This window comes from Schistocerca serialis, chromosome 5 (assembly GCF_023864345.2).
Source record: "Schistocerca serialis cubense isolate TAMUIC-IGC-003099 chromosome 5, iqSchSeri2.2, whole genome shotgun sequence".
Taxonomy (NCBI): domain Eukaryota; kingdom Metazoa; phylum Arthropoda; class Insecta; order Orthoptera; family Acrididae; genus Schistocerca; species Schistocerca serialis.
The window spans coordinates 538,377,613-538,390,977 of record NC_064642.1 but is presented as its reverse complement, the minus strand read 5'-3'; the positions used below and the strand labels follow the sequence as shown (position 1 = coordinate 538,390,977).

The 13,365-nt window shown below is 39.7% G+C and overlaps 1 protein-coding gene across 4 annotated transcripts in view; it reads right to left on the bottom strand.

The window, feature by feature from the left end:
- LOC126481571 (kinesin-like protein KIF21A) overlaps positions 1 to 13,365 on the bottom strand; it is a 500,490-nt gene that overhangs the window by 59,632 nt on the left and 427,493 nt on the right. For all 4 annotated transcript variants that reach the window (XM_050105427.1, XM_050105430.1, XM_050105428.1 and 1 more), the window contains 3 exons: positions 10,774 to 10,879; positions 9,944 to 10,127; positions 241 to 405 (listed from right to left, as the gene is read on the bottom strand). In XM_050105427.1, the coding sequence (XP_049961384.1) occupies positions 241 to 405; positions 9,944 to 10,127; positions 10,774 to 10,879 (455 nt within the window). The remainder of the gene's footprint in view (positions 1 to 240; positions 406 to 9,943; positions 10,128 to 10,773; positions 10,880 to 13,365) is intronic.

The window sequence follows — 13,365 nt, the reverse complement described above, 5'->3', positions numbered from 1 at the left end:
AGTTACAAAAGGAAGATTTATGCAAGGATATTGGAGTTCAACAGATGCACACAGAACTCTCTAAGAACAATTTCATTACATACTGACTTGAACATAATATGTGAAATGTGGAAAGTGAATAAAAAGAGATGGAGAGATGGTAAGACAAGAACAAGACACTTTAATAGATCGCAAGAAATATTCAGTGCAGAGCTAATTTTACAGACAGTAATTAAACTGTAGAAAGAAACAAACCCTTACTTTCTGAGATCCCATACACGCACACGATCCGAGGCTGCAGTATACAGCACTGTTCCACAATGGTTAAGTGCTACATCATTGAGGGGCATTTCACCCACTGGAGCCTGCAGCATTCTTGATGGAGTTGAAAATCCAACAGGTCCATCTGCTGTCATACCTGACGAGCTACAGAAAGAAAATGAAACATCATATAGTACAATGCACAAGTAGAGAGAAAACCACAATATACAGGGTGATTCAAAAAGAATACCACAACTTTAAAAATGTGTATTTAATGAAAGAAACATAATATAACCTTCTGTTATACATCATTACAAAGAGTATTTAAAAAGGTTTTTTTTCACTCAAAAACAAGTTCAGAGATGTTCAATATGGCCCCCTCCAGACACACGAGCAATATCAACCCGATACTCCAACTCGTTCCACACTCTCTGTAGCATATCAGGCGTAACAGTTTGGATAGCTGCTGTTATTTCTCGTTTCAAATCATCAGTGGTGGCTGGGAGAGGTGGCCGAAACACCATATCCTTAACATACCCCCATAAGAAAAAATCGCAGGGGGTAAGATCAGAGCTTCTTGGAGGCCAGTGATGACGTGCTCTGTCACGGGCTGCCTGGCGGCCGATCCATCGCCTCGGGCAGTTGACGTTCAGGTAGTTACAGACAGATAAGTGCCAATGTGGTGGGGCTCCATCCTGCTGAAATATGAATTGTTGTGCTTCTTGTTCGAGCTGAGGGAACAGCCAATTCTCTAATATCTCCAGATACTGTAGTCCAGTTACAGTAGCACCTTCGAAGAAAAAGGGACCAAAAACTTTATTGGCTGAAATGGCGAACAAATGTACAACTAAATGAAACTTTATAGCTCCCTTAATTCGCCGACAGATAGTGCTTAGCTCTGCCTTTTGTCGTTGCAGAGTTTTAAATTCCTAAAGTTGTGGTATTCTTTTTGAATCACCCTGTATTTTCAATATCTTGTAATTTGAAAGAAGAACAAAGATAAATATCAGTTCATTCTGTACTTTATTTACACCCAAAGTGTAAGCAAGGGAAAAGCGTTCAAAAATGGTTCAAATGGCTCTGAGCACTATTGGACTTTCTGAGGTCATCAGTCCCCTAGAACTTAGAACTACTTAAACCTAACTAACCTAAGGACATCACACACATCCATTGCTGAGGCAGGATTCGAACCTGCGATCGTAGCGGTTGTGGTTCCAGATTGAAGCACCTAGAACCGCTCGGCGACACCGGCCAGCCAAAAAGTGTTCATTGAGGTCAAGTTAATTTGGTGCAAATAAATTGCGTTACCTTCTTTGTTGATATTATGCTACTTAAGAATCTCTTTCAACTGAGTCCCTTAATGAATAAAAGGCTTATTGTTCAGGTGCAGTATTTTATTATTTAGGAGAGACTTTAAGAGTATGTATCTAGCATAGTCACTTAAGCCATCACATATTTGTATACATCGGCTCCCGCCAGAGTGCTAAACTATTTTACATGAAACCCAGGGAAAGTAAACCAGCCACTGAAAGTCCTCACACAAACCATCAAAATCATTACAAGCAGTCAGTAACAGGGTTACAATAATTTCTCTATTGCAGTTGAAAAGTTGATGCAGAAACTGGCAACTAGTATGGAAAAGAAATTAGGGTAAAATTCATTGAAACCAACATATGTAAACTATGCTCCCTGAAAAACTGCTGTTATAATTATAATGTACTACAATTTTTAGTAGCTACAATAACATGCAAAAGTATAGCATTAGACTACAAAAAAATTGGAGCTGCTGTTTTTGTTGCAGCAACACATATCCAATGAGATAGAAATTGAAGCTGCAAGTGAGATTGTATAGGAAAGACTCAGTATCAAGGATGAGCATTAACTTTTAATTGGATCCTTCTACTGAACACCTGCCTCACTCTCAGATGTAAATGAAAATTTCAGAAGAAATTAAGTTTGCTAGTACATACATTCCCAGTGATTCAGTCTTCATTGGAGGAGACTTTAATGAACCACCAATTAATTGGGATAGTTAAAGTTTTGTAACAGGTGGTGTGGTGATACTTGAGAAAAATTACGAAATGCTCTCAGAAAACTAATGAGAACATATGGTTTGGGGACCCACACATGATAGCAACATACAAGACCTAATTGCAACAAATATACTTTAGGCCTTCGAGGATGACCATATTGAAACTGGTATCAGTGACCACGAGGCAGGAGCATCTGAACTGTGGCTCAACTTTAAAAGAACACTTGGCTACACCCAGGTCAGATATGCACCTAGGATGAGCCATTATGGTAGGGAGCCTCCATGGTATATGGTCACTGTAAAGAACCAGTGGCTTTTGCATAATACTTGTAAAAGCATTGTGCCTTCGACAGAGATACTGAATGATAAAATGTTTGGCACACACAAGGCACTGTATGAAGAAGCCTTCAATGACTGCCATAGACAAATTTTATCAAAAGATCTCTCACAAAACCCAAAGAAATTTGGATCATGTGTAAAGGCTATCTGTGGTACAAAAGTGTGTATCCAGACGCTCTAGAGTGATACAGGAACCGAAATTGAGGGAAACACAGCAAAACCAGAATTGCTGCAATACATTTCCAAATACTTCCTTACTAAGGAAGATACAGCTATAATGCCACAGTTTATCTTTCACATCTCTCCAAGGACAAATTATACACATTTTAGTGCCAGTGGCATCGAAGAACAGTTAAAACTGCAAGAAGTAAACAAGGTAACAGGGCATGATGGAATTTATGTCAGATTTTATACAGAATTTCAGCTTAGTTGCCTCCCAGTTTAGCCATAACATACAGTAGATCCATAGCAATGGAAATTCCTGAAAGGATAATAAATAAATCACACACACACACACACACACACACACACACACACACACACGGCTGTGGCTGCAATGAGACTGACTGTTGATTATCAGCAGCAGTTGTCCAAGTAAGAGAGATGGGGATGGGTAGGGAGTGATGCCCAAGGTGGGGAGTGATAGTGGTATGGTGTGAGACAGGTCTTTCGACATATGGCTCAGTGGCTGCATGAAAAGATGAAAGGACTTCAATTGGTAGAGCATATAATAGATAGAAAGAGAGGGAGAACGGTGGGCAGGAAGGGTAGGAAAGGAGAAGAAGGTGAAGATGATGAGGAATACAGGGAGTAGGGAGGGAAGACTGGAAAAGTGGGAGGGGAGGAGAGAAGAGAATACATGCCTGAGGGGAGGGGAGGGGAGAAAGGGTGATGGGAGACAGCAGTAGATGAGCTAGATGGGAAAGGAGTGGGGTGGACAGAGGAGAGAAGGGAAAGGTAAGGTGAGATGAGGTGAGGTGAGGTAAGGTAATGGCAAACAGGTTAGCAGAGGTGTAGGTCAGGGGGATTGCTAAAGTGCAGCATAAGCTAGAGAGACAATGTCCACCTGCCTAATTCAGAGAAACTAGTGCTGAAAGGGAGTATCCAAATGGCTTGGATAATGAAGCAACTATTGAATTCATTTGCATTGTGATGTGCAGCATGTTCAGCAACTAGAGGGTCATGGTTGTGGTTTGCCACAGTTTGGCAGTGGCCATTCATGCAAGTAGACAGTTGGTTACTTGCCATGTGCACACACAAGCTGCATAGTAATTGCAGCATAGCTACTCTTACATGTGGCCCTGGCATTTATAGGGTAGGAAATGCCTGTGATTGGACTGCTGCAGGAGTTGGTGCATGGGTGTATAGGACACGGCTTACACATAAGGTCGAAACAAAGGTGTCATCAGGTGTGCCATAGGGAAGTGTGACAGGATCACTATTGTTTCCTACATACATAAATGATCTAATGGATAGGGTCACCAGCATTCTTGCAACTATTCACTAATGAATTTGTAGTGTATGATACAGTATCTTCTTTTAGCGATTGTGGAGAATACAAGATGACTTGGACAGAATTTCTATTTGATTTGATGAATGGCAGCTTGCTCAAAATCTGGAAAAATGAGATCAATGCCAATGAGTATGAAAAACAGTCTCATTATGTTTGAATATAGAATTACTGGTGAGCTATTCACTATAGTCATTTAAATTAAATTTCTAGGCATAAAGCTGGGAAGTGATTTGAAATGAAGCAAGCATGTAATACCAGCTGCAGGAAATAGTTATACGGAAAGCAAATGGTCTGCTTAGGTTTATCAAGAGAATTCTAAAAAAGTGTAGCTCATCTGTAAAAGAGGTGCATACATAACCCATGTTACAACCCATTCTAGAATGCTGCTCAAATGTTTGAGATCCCCTCCAAGACAGATTAAAAGAAGATATTAAAGCAATTCAGAAGTGTGCTGCTAGATTTATTACCAATAGGTTCATTCAGCATGCAAATAAAATGGAAATGCTCCTTAAACTCAAATGGGACTTAGTGGAGGGAGAAAAACATTCTTTTCATAAAACACTATTCATAAAGTTTAGGAACCAGCATCTGTGACAGACTGCAAAATGATGTAACTGTCACCAGCATACATCATGCATAAGGATCACAAAGATGGAATATGAGAAATCAGGGTTCCATGTGGAAGCACAGAGACAGTCATTTCTCCACTGCTCTATTTATGAATTGAACAAGGAATAGAGTGGTTATTAGCGGTACAAGTATATGGTGGTTCCCAAAGTATGTATGTGGATGTGGAATATTCAGTTATATCTTAATAAGATTTCAAAATCAGTATAGGCAACATAACCATCTGGAGAGACTCAGCAGTTATTTAGATTATTAAGGTAATACTCATTTATTGTTCCATCTCATTGCACATTTATACTTTGATTACATATTTCAATCACTCTGGATCATCTTCAGATTTAAAACAAAGTAAAACTAAATATGTACCATCTAATATTTTTTTTAATATTGTACAATGAGTAGAAAAGACAAGAATTTTACATGAACTACAATTTACCTAAGTAGCTGCATCAGCAATCTGGTTTGTCTACTCAGAACCACGTATGAGAGTACTGAGTTTTGTAACTGCAGTCAATGTTTTAAACAGGTATATGTTGGAGATAGGGGGAAGGGGAAATGGAATGAGGCCGATTGGGGGAGGTGAAAGGAAGCAGGGAGGGGTGGTGGGAATATCTTGAGTTTAAAAAAAAGGTCACGCTAAAATTATGCAACACATAAAGAGAATTCTTGATGAAACACAAATAGTGTAGAACAACGGGTACACAAAATGTAAACAGCATAAAACAGTGAAATTACAAAATGGAGCAAGGAAGGACTGAGAGTGAGCAAAGAAGACATGGGGGTGAGGAGAGGAGGCAGAAGGAGGGATAGTGGCAGGGATGTTAAGGGTTTTGCAAAAAATCAATAACGTAAAAAACCTTCTGTTAAGATAACAGAATGGATGCATAAAACCATAAATGGTGGCTAACATAGTAGATTATAAAAGTGGAAATAAAGTCGCGAAAACTGAATTAGTAGCTGAAGATACTCAAAGTATAAACTTTGAAAGTATAAAGTCGCAAGTTCCTGCGATGAAAGTATGAAAATAAAATTGTAGAAAAATTATTTGCATTAAAATATTAAAAGTACAGCCCTAGAAGAGTGAACACATAAACAGTGAAGACACAAAGATAACAAATTATGCAAGTGGGATTATGTCGAAGGCCTAGGACTGCATGAATATTATGAATTTGAAAAAAAGCATTGAAACTATAAAGCTGTAAAAATATGTAAAAATATATAAAAATAATTTATAAAAGTGAAACTATGTGCTGCACTTTACAAAGTCATGAGGAACAGGGTGTGGCAATTATCGTTAACTGCATTTGCTTCTATTTGATGGCACTGTACAGCGTGCAGTTTTGCAGTATGTATGCTGCATGTTGCCCTGCTGCTAGGTCACTGTGAGCCAATGCACTGTGCTGTTTCTTCTCAGTGAGTGGGGCTGTCGATCCCACATGTGCTGCAATGAAATGGGCAGTTGGAAGAGGCTCTCAAAGTTTCTAGAAAATACACCGTTAATAAAAGCATTCTGCTGACTTAATGTGTTGTCAGGCACTTGTAGACAGTGTGTAAAAATCTCGATTTCTTCCAACATTGTCAGGTGGTGTCCCTTAGGTTCATTGTGCAGTAGTTCCAAATGCAAATAAGTAGTTCCAAATGCTTTAATTTTAGGGGATGCTCACCAAACACAGTTTTGTTACTATGAACTGAAACATGCCCTTTGAAGCGTATTTCAAACATCCTGCCTGTTTGACCTATGTCAACTTTTGGACAGATTCCACACTTTAATTTATAAGCACTTGCTGCCATTAATTTTGGGGTTTTTCTATTCACATGGTGTGTCAGTGTGAAGCAAATAATGTCATTAGTTTTAAACCCTATATGCAAATTGGTGTTACAAAGTTTCCTAGCAATAACTTCTGAAACCCAGCCTTTTTAACTAATGGGCATGTACAAAAATTTCTTCCTGTTTACATGTCAGTGTGCTGCCACCGATTTTACATTGTTGTTGTTTTTCAATTTTCTCTAGTAATTTAGTTATTGTTGAGATTGGATAACTGTTGTTCACAGAAAAGTGCTTTCTAATAGTGATTCTTCATTCCTCTCATGCTCGCTTAGTGGCAGTTTTAATAACTTATTCATCACAGATTGAAAATCAATAATATTATGGAAACAACAGTTGAAACTTGAAACTTCCTGGCAGATTAAAACTGCGTGCCAGACCAAGACTCAAACTCATGACCTTTGCCTTTCGCAGGCAAGTGCTCTATAATCTGAGCTACCCAAGCACGACTCACAACCCATCCTCACAGTTTCAGTTCTGCCAGTACCTGATCTCCTACCTTCCAAACTTCACAGAAGCTCTTCTGCAAATCTTGCAGAACTAGCACTCCTGAAAGAAAGGATATTGTGGAGACATGGCTTAGCCACAGCCTGGGGGATGTTTCCAGAATGAGGTTTTCACTCTGCAGTGGAGTGTGCACTGATATGAAACTTCCTGGCAGATTAAAACTGTGTTCAGGACCGAGACTCGAACTCGGGATCTCCTTTCTTCCAGGAGTGCTAGTTCTACAAGATTCGCAAAAGAGCTTCTGTGAAGTTTGAAAGGTAGGAGACGAGGTACTAGCAGAATTGAAACTGTGAGGATGGGTCGTGAGTCACACTTGGGTAGCTCAGATGGTAGAGCACTTGCCTGCGAAAGGCAAAGGTCTCAAATTCGAGTCTCAGTCCGGGACACAGTTTTAATCTGCCAGGAAGTTTCATATCAGTGTACACTCCACTGCAGAGTGAAAATCTCATTCTGAAAACAACACACACACACACACACACACACACACACACACACACACACACACACGCACACACGTGCGCGTGCACGACCACACGACCACAATCTCTGGCAGATGAAACCATATGCAATTTACATTCTATGCATCCACTGCTCTACACTATTAGTGTTTCAATGAGAATTTTTACAAAACTGCATGTTCCATAATTTTAGCACAACTTCTCTTGTTAACCTCATGACATCCCCACCACCCCCTCCCTAATTCCTTTCACCTGCCCCAATCAGCCCTTCCCCCTCCCCCCTACTTCACCTTATACTTGTTTAAAACACTGACCACAGTTGCAAAAAACAGTACTGTGATATGTAGTTCTGTGTAGCCAGGACAGGTTTCTGACGCAACTACTTAGGAAAATTCTACACTTATGTAAAATTCTTATCTTTTCTACTTATTGTAAAATATTAGATGGTACATAATCGAACAATGGAAACTCCACACAGCAACATAAGAAAATACAGATTGCTACTCACCATAAAAAAGACACACTAAGTTGCAGACAAGCACAATTAAAAGACACTTACACAAAGTATTTGGCCACAGCCTTCATCAGCAAAAGAGAAGCAGAGGGGCGCACACCAATCATACACACAACCAAGCACATCTTATGCTCACATGAGTGTCAACTCCAACAACTCAGGTCTTAATGGGCATTTGGGCATTCGGGTCAGGGCATTCGGGGGTGAGCTGCTGGTGTTGACAGTCATGTGTCCTGAGGTGTGCTTGCTTGTGTGTATCAATGGTGTAAGTGAGCCTCTGTTTCTCTTTTGCTGATGAACGCTATTGCTGAAAGCTTTGTGTAAGTGTCTTAACTGTGCCTGTCTGCAACTTGATGTGTCTTCATAAGATGGTATATATTTAGATTTACTTTGTATATCTAAAAACAAAGATGATGTGACTTGCCAAACGGAAGCGCTGGCAGGTCGATAGACACACAAACAAACACAAACACACACACAGAATTCAAGCTTTCGCAACAAACTGTTGCCTCATCAGGAAAGAGGGAAGGAGAGGGAAAGATGAAAGGATGTGGGTTTTAAGGGAGAGGGTAAGGAGTCATTCCAATCCCAGGAGCGGAAAGACTTACCTTAGGGGGAAAAAAGGACGGGTATACACTCGCGCACACACACACATATCCATCCACACATATACAGACACAAGCAGACATATTTAAAGACAAAGTGCGAGTGTATACCCGTCCTTTTTTCCCCCCTAAGGGAAGTCTTTCGCTCCCGGGATTGGAATGACTCCTTACCCTCTCCCTTAAAACCCACATCCTTTCGTCTTTCCCTCTCCTTCCCTCTTTCCTGATGAGGCAACAGTTGGTTGCGAAAGCTTGAATTTTGTGTGTATGTTTGTGTTTGTTTGTGTGTCTATCGACCTGCCAGCGCTTTCGTTTGGTAAGTCACATCATCTTTGTTTTTAGATATATTTTTCCCACGTGGAATGTTTCCCTCTATTATATTAATATCATAGATTTACTTTGTTGTAGATATGAAGATGGTCCAGAGTGAACTGATAAAAAAATCTGCAACTAAGACAGAACAATAAATGAGAATTACCTTAGACTTCAAAACAGGATTAATTTTGGCCATGTGCTTTAAATGTTCACAAATGTAAAACTGTGAACGTCACTAGATGTAAAAACATTGTATTCTGTAACTACGATATCAATTAGTCACTGCTGGAATCATTCAACTCATAACAATACCTGTGCTCTACCACTTCATTTTTAAAAGAGAAAACCGCCATTCGACTGTATATTATTATATTTATCTTCTGTAATTTTAGACTTCATTTTACTGGCAGGATACTGGAAAAACGCAGTCTGTCTACGAAGGAGACTGAACACATGACATTTGTACATTCCATCTCAGAATATTGCTCAAGGGTGTGGGACCATATTTCTTGTGAACACAGCCTTTTTACAGGTTACCTTCACAATGAAACTTAACTGCCTCAGTGGGAAATGGTCAAAACGTTCAACACGCACCAAATACAAGTGAATATTTTCAGCCTAAAGTTTGTCTTTTCAGAAAATTGGTACTTTGATATGCATTTCAGTGAACTGTTAGTTGTTTTGGATGATAATATGATTTTTTGTCTTTGTTTAAAACAATTTTTTGAACAAACAGAAGCGAGTAACATCCAATATTAACACCAAAGTATGAGGTACTTCATTGTCTATGTAATATAAAATGGCTCCTCTCCTGCGCATTTCCCTTGTCTCTGAATATGAGATATGAGTTTTATTTTTCACAAATTTCATATTTAAAGGATATTTATAATATATCTCACTATTCTTTAATTATACAAATTGCCTATGAATAAACCTGTCACATTAGCTTAGGCTGAAACATAACTTACCATAAAGTTTTAATACATTTAGCTCCTCTGTCTCTGAGGTCCCAGACTTTCACATAGGCTGAGGATACACTATACACCAGGCGGGACTCTTCATGATACTTAACTGAAACAACATTGTTTGGATGACCACGAAGTGACTGTCTTTCAACACCAGTTTGCAAATCCCAGATTTTTACTGTGCGATCTGGAAAAGAAGTGATTGTGCTGTTGATCATTTTGAAGGAAAAAAATTACACATATTAGAATTTGAATAAATATAACAAGTTATAAATAAACAATATTTTAAAGGGTGGAAATTCAGGACTATATCCCTTTTGTGGACCATAAAAGGAGAAAGATTTTTTGTTCAATCTTTCAAACAAATGTTAACACACTTTCATAACAAAGTGTACTTTCATCTGCAGTTAATCCAGCAACAGAAGAAAGAGTACAGCAAGAAAATGGTGAATGGAACACTATTGTTAAGCTTCTCCAGTAAACAAAGAATGTATAAATGAATAGAAAGTCCCAAGTACAAAACAAGGGGGAAAATAGACAAGTTTCTGTCAAGTTCTCTCATTATCTACTAATACTGGGTCACACGATAAAAATCACTGGCCAACAGAAATGCCACGAATGTAGTCAAAATACAGTTATGTAATTTAATGATTGTGTGCTAGATCAGTTATGGTTAATATGAAGAAAGGAGCGATTTATTTTGCTTCTCAGTGTTGCATCCTCTCCTTATTCACAAAATTTGATTAAAAAAAGTAAGCCTTTTTATCGTTATTACTTATTAATAGATTTGTGCACGTGTTCGTGATTGTGAAGTATAAACACACAGAACTTACCTTTGGAGGCACTGAACAGCAAGTCATCAGTAGCATATACAGAGAGTACGGCACGTGAATGCCCTTCTGCAACATGAGTACAGATTAATGGAGCTTTCGCATTTACCTGTGAGGGCAAGCAAAACCATTAGCACACATTTATTTTCTCTGAAAATCAGCAATACACCATCCTTTTTGCCATAGAGTGCCACAATGAACATAACAGAGTAAAGTAAAAACACATTGGAAATTCTGTTTGCATTGGTATTACATCATTAATACTGGTTTCACCACCTTCTTTACACACCTTCAAAATCGTAGGAAGCAAAAAAAAGGTTAACCATTTAGTGACACTATCCAACAAGAAGGTGTGTGTGTGTGTGTGTGTGTGTGTGTGTGTGTGTGTGTGTGTGTGTGTGTGTGTGTTTGTATTGCTTACAAGCGCTCAATGGTGAGGTTATCAGCACCCTTACATGTATTAAAGGAAACAGATGTGGATAAAATGACCAAAATTGTTTTCACACAGTGAGGAAGAAATCTATAAAATGACACTCATTCACTCCCACTTAACTCACATTGGTACACACAATCACGCTATCCCACACATCTGAAGATAACGGAGAAGGGTGAAACGTGCTATACCTGGGATTACAACAGAAACAAAAACACAGAACGCCTACAAGAAAGGCACAGGGAAATTTGACTGGCTGACCACTTACAGAAAACATGTGTTACCCTGTTAACACATTAAGAACATCCCCCTAAAATTTTAGGACACGAGACAGACAGATCAAAAAACCATAAAACTCTCACCACAGTTGTTCGAACATACTTAAAAATAGGGTGGATCTTTCAGCAAATCTGCTGCCAACCTCTGGTCAGAAAATGAAACACAACCTAATGAAACATGGCACAACTGATCTATATGCCACTAGCACCACATATTGAAGGGTTCTCTCACCAGAGCAAGAAGCCATGGTTCATAGGGCTGTGGCCTGTGGGAAGACAAGTAACAAGAACCTCGTCCCATCTGTGCAGCTGGAAGGAAATATGCCAGCACTGTGTTGTGGGCTTTACTAGATGGAGTTTACTGTCTGTCACTTCCAGCCACTCATCTTCCCATCAAAGTATGACTCTTTATCTTAACAGTGAGACGAGTGTGTGCAGCAGGCTGGCACACTGAGCCAATGAAGGATCACAACACATCTCTCTGGCTTCTACATTTGCCTTTTCATTCCTGGTAAAATCCATTTGCCCTGGCACCCAGCATAAGGACACCACTTTCCTCAGCCACTGTAGCAGAAGCAGGACATCCTCGATATCCTAGTCTACTCCATGAGCTGGATACAAGTGTTGCAGAGACTGAAGGGCACTCACAGAATTAAAATGGATGAAGAATTTAGCAAGCATTGCACATCTATCTGCTCCAGTGCCATTGCAGATAGCTCGGATCAAATATATTGAACTCTGGAGGTAATTGAATCTTCAGGACACAATTTGGTGAAACACTGAGCATCCAACTGAGTCCCACTGTTTAGACCTATCCATGGAGACAGTTACATAGTTATAGCACTGGTTTAAAATGTTGGAAAATATTATATTAAAAACAGAAGCAGGAGTGCAATCTCTCCTGTACTGCACTAAATCTAAAATTACTCTGGGCCCTGCAGTAACCAAGGATGCAGTTGGCTAAAACCCCGGATTTGAGCCTGTATGTGATCCATACCAAGGGTCTCCAGCACACACTTCAAATGGACCCCAAATGGCCTCGTTGGCCACAGATGATTCATAAAGAGGTGTTCCATAGCTGGATCAGCATTGGTGTGGTGTGCTGGAGAAGTGGGAGCAGCGAGGAGTTGACACACCTTTGCCTCAGCACAAACACTGGGTATGTGGCTGGTCTTGTAAGTGCCGTGGCCACCCAGATCCCCTCACAGTGAACAGTACCAACAATTTTCAGGTACGAAAGCATTGTTGACCCAAAAACTCTGCACCCACAGTCCAGCCACGATCAAACAAAGGCCCTATAAAACTTGAGCAGAAAGACACTTCAAAATGTTCAGTGCCTCCTGGGCCCTTGCCTTCAGGTCTGGTAACCACGACAGTTTAGAGTCAAAATGAGGCCCCAAAAACCTGCACAGAGTCTTTAAAAGAGAGAATGTTGTTCCACACACACAATTCAGATAAATTAAAACTACAACGTTAACAATTAAACTGAACACACACACACTCTTCTCTGCAGAAAACATAAAACCAGTCTTTGTAGACCATCCCTCCAGCCTCCAAGTTGCAACTGACAGGTTGCTGTCGCAATACTGGATGAGGGACAGCACACTGGAAAACCTTCCACAAATAAGGAGTATTGTATGGGACCCCTCATGGTAAACATGATACTTTTTATGGATATGGCATAGAAAAGATGGTAACACTTAAAACACTGCCCTGAAGAACACCATTCTATTGCTTGAAACTATTCGACAGCACATTACCAACTCAATACCAAAAAACGCACTTTGATAAGAAGAACTGAATAAAGATGGGGAGCTGGCCACAGAAGCCCCACTGGTAGAACTGCCCTAAAATACGGTGTCTCCAAATAGTATCGAATGCTTC